General features: G+C 49.4%; 1 protein-coding gene across 1 annotated transcript; it reads right to left on the bottom strand.

Annotated features, from left to right (window-relative positions):
* Positions 1-3,654: 3,654 nt before the first annotated feature.
* LOC120712530 (auxin-responsive protein SAUR76-like) lies at positions 3,655-4,801 on the bottom strand. Its single transcript, XM_039998329.1, has one exon. The coding sequence runs from the start codon at positions 4,332-4,334 to the stop codon at positions 3,951-3,953; it is 384 nt and encodes a 127-aa protein (XP_039854263.1). The 5' UTR covers positions 4,335-4,801; the 3' UTR covers positions 3,655-3,950.
* Positions 4,802-5,233: the final 432 nt, after the last annotated feature.

Raw genomic sequence — 5,233 nt, 5'->3', positions numbered from 1 at the left:
CGACTGTAGCAGAGAGAGGTTTCGAGAGAGCTCTCCCAACCAAACAACCTTAATGCCCTTGAGGCCGCGTGGATATGCGTTCGTCTTCTCCCCTGCTTCGTCCGGTGGGGAGCAGAGGAATTGTATGTGGGCTGGATTATTGCTTGGGCCACCGCGCGCTGTTTGCAACGCATGGATTTTGATTGCAAATGTTAAAGAGGATTAGAGCAATCAGATAGGTTAAGCTGCGTCCAGACATTGATCTTCAGTTCTTCTTATTCTTCTTCAAAAAGAAAAATCTACTAATAACCAACGAGCTGAAAACCAGTCCTCACTCCACAGACCACAGCCTCCCGACGATTTCACTGCTGAGAAAAGGTAAACTTGTGCACTACCTTCGTCGTGCCTGCCATACGCAGATACGCTGATGCGCATGAACATGTCAAGGTCTGCACGAGAGAGACAACACCACAGCTTCGGTGCAACCTGCAGAACGCGACGACGACGGCGACTTGTAGGCCGGCTCGTCGTCGAGCTGTAGGAACGCAGGCAGGCACACAACAAACGCGACCGTCTGAAACACGCGGCATTGCTGGCCTGCTGCTAGGTGTGTAAGCTTGTGTGCAAGCTGTAGCCGAGAGTGGTACTGGTACTAGAAAACGCCATGGATCAGCTGGACCACTCCGTACTGTCCTCCCCGCTGAGTAGAAAAACTGACCGGAACAGTCAGTATCATGCAACAGGCAGACACAAGTGCTACTGAAAAAGAAGGGGGGGGGGGGGGGGGTGAGATTTGGAAGCCTAAGGGAAGACAGCGAAACAAAATCCGACGACCCTTTAAAGATCTGAACTTCAAGAACATCCGCCAGGTAAGTGACCTCGTTTTGAAGATGAGCCCTTGTTTCAACTAAGGAAGATTCAATGCGCAAATAAGTAACCATGCACATGCATCAAACTCGGAGCAAAACGTAAATTGGAGATGTCTCTTAGTAAAAAACGTGCTCAGCCATGGTCTCCTCGATGAACTGATAATGTTTGAATTTCTCGAGCGGCTGATTAGTGAAGATCATGCAATAGACGAATTAGAAAACCTGGACTACTAGCTAGTCGCAAAAAAAGGGGACTGCTAGCTGACCCCCATTCTTTCTTAGACATACACAACACCTTTCTAAATCAAAAGAATGTGCTTGGTATGAAGTTCAACTGCAAGAGTGGTTGAGATAACGAGAACGGCAATAGAAAATGGTAGGAAGCCGAAGCCAAGGCTTGGTACTACATGCATCCCACGCAACACAATCCGTCACTGGATCACTCTTGGCGGTTGTCAGCGGTGCAAACACAAGTCTACATCACAAACAAAGAATATACCGTGTACTCATGGTCAATAATATTCTTGGAGTATCATAGTTCAAAGAAGCATGAAGCAAAGCTCTAGGTTCCATGTGGTGGAACTTGCCTATCTGAGTTTAAAGTCCCCGAATCAGCATGAGTGCTCGTATTTTTATGGATTTATTTCTGGATTGAACTGGCGCCATCCTTTCATTGGTAGGCAATATGCCCATCGACAGTGAGGCCAGCTCAGTCTCTCGGAGATGCTCATAGGGGTAGTGTCGAGTGTGTTCATAAGGGTAAGTCTGTGAGTGTCTGTCAGTTTGTTTTGAGATAGGCACAAAAATAGTACCTCACTTGGTCTCGAAAAGTTCAAAGATAATGCAAGACAAATTCTGTTCATCTCTAATTGATCAACCCAAACAAATTAGATTACTGATAGTGGCACACATGTGCTTGGGGGTTGGGCGAGCGTCCCCATCGACGGCAGACTCATTCCCCATAGCCTTGTTAATTCAGATAACGGCGAGATACCCTGATGCTCAACCGCATTGGTTTGGGGTAACCAAATGGGTTAGGTTTACAGGTTTTGGCAAAGATACTCTGCTTGATCATCCACCGGAGCTAGAGGATTTGTTCCGGGTGCGCTCTGCCTTGTTCTGTAGCTAGCGTGGAACGGTGCCTGGCGATTGAGGGAATCGTTTGTAGATTTTCTGCTCTTGTGGCAATGAGTGATCTCGGTCGGCAGATTCTGGTCTGTCCAATGATTATTGGATGGAGCCAGTACTCATTTTTTCCCCAAATTTTTAAATAAAGAATAAATCATGTATATATCTAAACAACCTTTTCATAAATTTAAGCAACCTTTTCGTAAGTAATTCGATTCTCGACTTTAAGTTTATTAACTATTTGGAACAGAGTTGAGCAATTTTAGTAGGGAACATTACTGCAATACATGTTAGGTTGTTACACAATATATTCTCACAAAGTTTCAGCAATTTTACAGTGCTATATATGAGGCTTCAGTATAATACACATACCACTTGGGCAACCGATTGGACTGGACTGGACTTTAGGAACAATCAGCCAGCATGCTCCGATGTGACATTCAGAAAATGCTTTTCATTTTCAGGGGATTACAAATGAAGTCGGCCACACTGTGTCCATACACATCTCGTCAATTTTTCTTTTTTGGTAGTTTCTGATATCGCTACAGCTGTGCCGAGCTGAAACAGTCCCTCTCTGAAAATTAAGAACAAGCATAAGCAACAATGCCTCTGTCGTCGTCGTTAGCCAGCAGTCTGCGTCCGAGACTGCACCAATTAAGGTGCATAGATTGCGTGTTGCACGTCGTGTCAATCTCCTGATTGATTTTGGTGCTTTAATAATTGTATACTAGTACTAAAGACTCATATTAGTAAGTTTGTACACACAAGTGGTTCCGGAGCCTAAAGTTCAGATAAAAGTCCAAATACATTTCACATTCTTTCAAAAGGACAGCCTGCCTTTTAAATTAGTTTATTGTAATCCGCGCACAGTTGGTGAGGTGGTGGTGGGGATGTGTGTGTGTGGGGGGAGCTATTATAAAGAAAATGCAAATAAAATGAATAAGTTGTGAGTGTGTTTGGTTGAGCTGTGATTTTTGAAAAAAAACTGCGATGAACTTTAGATTGTGGAAAAATAACTGTGGAAAAAGTATAAGGCCATTTGGTCGAATTGACCGTGGTTTTCGGAAAACTGCTTTGCAGAACCCACATGTCATACACAACACTCTCACTCAACTCTCTCCCTCTCTCACCGACCAATGTACCCCACTCGTCAATCGGTTCTTCTCCATGGAGCCACGTGCTCGCCCGCGGCGGTGGCAGCGCTCAGCGCTCGCCCGTGGCAGCGGCCCTCACTCGCATTCTGGTTGGGACCGGTCCTTTAACATAAACAAAAAAGAACGATTTGGTATTCTCATAACCTAGTAGGTGGGTAATTTTTTTTGACCCAAAAGCGGCTGAAAGCACCTCCCTCATGCTTTCAGTTTTGTAATAGAGCAAAGGCAACTTTTGGACAAAAACACATGTGGCTTTTGAGCCCTTTATTTGATTTTTGGTTTTTGAAAAAATAAAAACAGGTTTGGAAGGCCAACCAAAAGAGGCTATGTGCGGGGTCCATGCCGAGGTCGGGAACGCCGGCATGGTTTTAGCGGCTGTCCCAAATGAATATGCTATCTAGTAGTCTGTCTGGCTCTGCCATTTTGAAGGGAGCAAGAGATTCTAGTTCACCTCTCTCTTGGTCCGATCTAAATGATGAAACCTTGACCACCAATTTTATCAAATATAAAAACCACGGTGAATCGAAGCTTGAATTGTTAGCCAAACTTTAAAAAACTTGGAATATGAGCTCGAACACCGTAGCTGTCAAAATCAATTTGCATCCAGTCGCTTTTCCATTAATCGACGCCGGGACACAGTGACACAACCATAATCAGCCCGGCGTATTTTCTCTGCGCCCCCGCTTTTTAGCGTTTATCACAACTCTACCCTACTCAGTACACGCGGACTGACCCAGATGAATTAGTTCGCCGCAGCTTAGCAAGCTTCCAACTCCGGCGGGCCGGGCTGCGCCGCCATCACGGTCGGGCGCGCGCCGCCTCAGCACGCGTAGTACTCGACGAGCTCGTCGAGGGACTCGGGCTGCGGGTCCGCGTTCTCCAGCATCCACAGGAGGTGCTCGAACAGGACCACCTCGCAGCCGACCACGGTGCAGCCGGCGCCGGCGCCGGCGCCGGCGCGGTCGACGAGGGTCCGGAACAGCGGGTGGGCCACGAGCTCCTCGGCGACGAGGTACCGGCGCCGCGACTTGCCGACGTACACCGGGTGCAGGCCCTTGGGCACCTCGTCCGCGGCGCCGTGGAACGACGCGCCCCGGGCGTCGCCGCCGGCCTCGCCGGGCGCCGGCGCGCGGGCGATGCGGCTGGACGAGTGCCACCTCCTCATCACGCACCGCAGCTTCCCCAGCCCTCCCCCCTTCGCCATCCGCCCCCGGCCTCTCTCTTCGATGCGGCGCGCCCGCAACTCGTCAGGAAGTGGTGGTTCTGGAGGGGGATCGAGAAGCAATCGAGGGGGAGGACGGTGATGGCTGTGGCAGGGGAGGCGACGGCCGGGAGTGCTTAAATAGTCGGGAGGAGGCGGAGAGGGAGACGTGGGGCCCGCATGTCGGCGGGAGATCGATGGAGAGCCCGAGCCAGCCGCTTGCCAGCTGGGCAAGCCCAGCCCCCCGCCGTCTTCTTCACTGCTTCGTCCGCCATGCCCCGAGCACAGCGCACGACTGTGGGCCGCTGGCTCCCTTCTGGCGTTCCAGTCCAGCTAGCACTAGGTTTAATTCGAACTGCGTCCAAAAAATTACTGCGGCATGCGACGAAACGCACGAGCCATCAGGAGAGGAAGAACAACTCGCAGAGGCAGAGCACAGCTGCCACTCTGCAGATCTGTAGAGCGAGCGGCTTCCCCGTAGGCTCGTAGCACAGCAAATGTGCAAGCTGCCACTGCGATGTGGGCGTGCAGCTAGTTGTTCGCAAGCTGGAATGGTGGATCCGCAAACAGTTCTTTTTTTTTAATGAAGGAAGATCCACAAACAGTTCTGGTAGTACGCTGCAAAACGCCATGGATCAGCGGGAGCACTCATGCCGTCCCTATTATACTAGGACTAGGAGTGTCCTATAAAAAGAAGTACCGTCCCTGCTTTGCGACAATTACACTGGGCAAAATAATCGCTACCAAAAAGAAAACCCGAAGGATTCGAGTCATGCTCAAGATTTTTCTTACTTTTGTCGGTCCAAACTGCCGGCCACGGCTTTCGTTAAATCGGACTGGTTTGACCGGTTACCGGTAAAAACTGGTCAAATTCAAATTGGACAGTTCAAACGGTTTGGACC

The sequence above is a fragment of the Panicum virgatum genome, chromosome 6K, assembly GCF_016808335.1.
Source record: "Panicum virgatum strain AP13 chromosome 6K, P.virgatum_v5, whole genome shotgun sequence".
Taxonomy (NCBI): Eukaryota; Viridiplantae; Streptophyta; class Magnoliopsida; order Poales; family Poaceae; genus Panicum; species Panicum virgatum.
The sequence above is the reverse complement of the archived record's forward strand: the minus strand, read 5'-3'. Positions and strand labels throughout refer to the sequence as shown.

What these genes read in the sequence shown, in the direction of transcription:
- LOC120712530 (XM_039998329.1), bottom strand. Translation starts at nt 4,334, where the DNA reads ATGGCGAAGGGGGGAGGGCTGGGGAAGCTGCGGTGCGTGATGAGGAGG.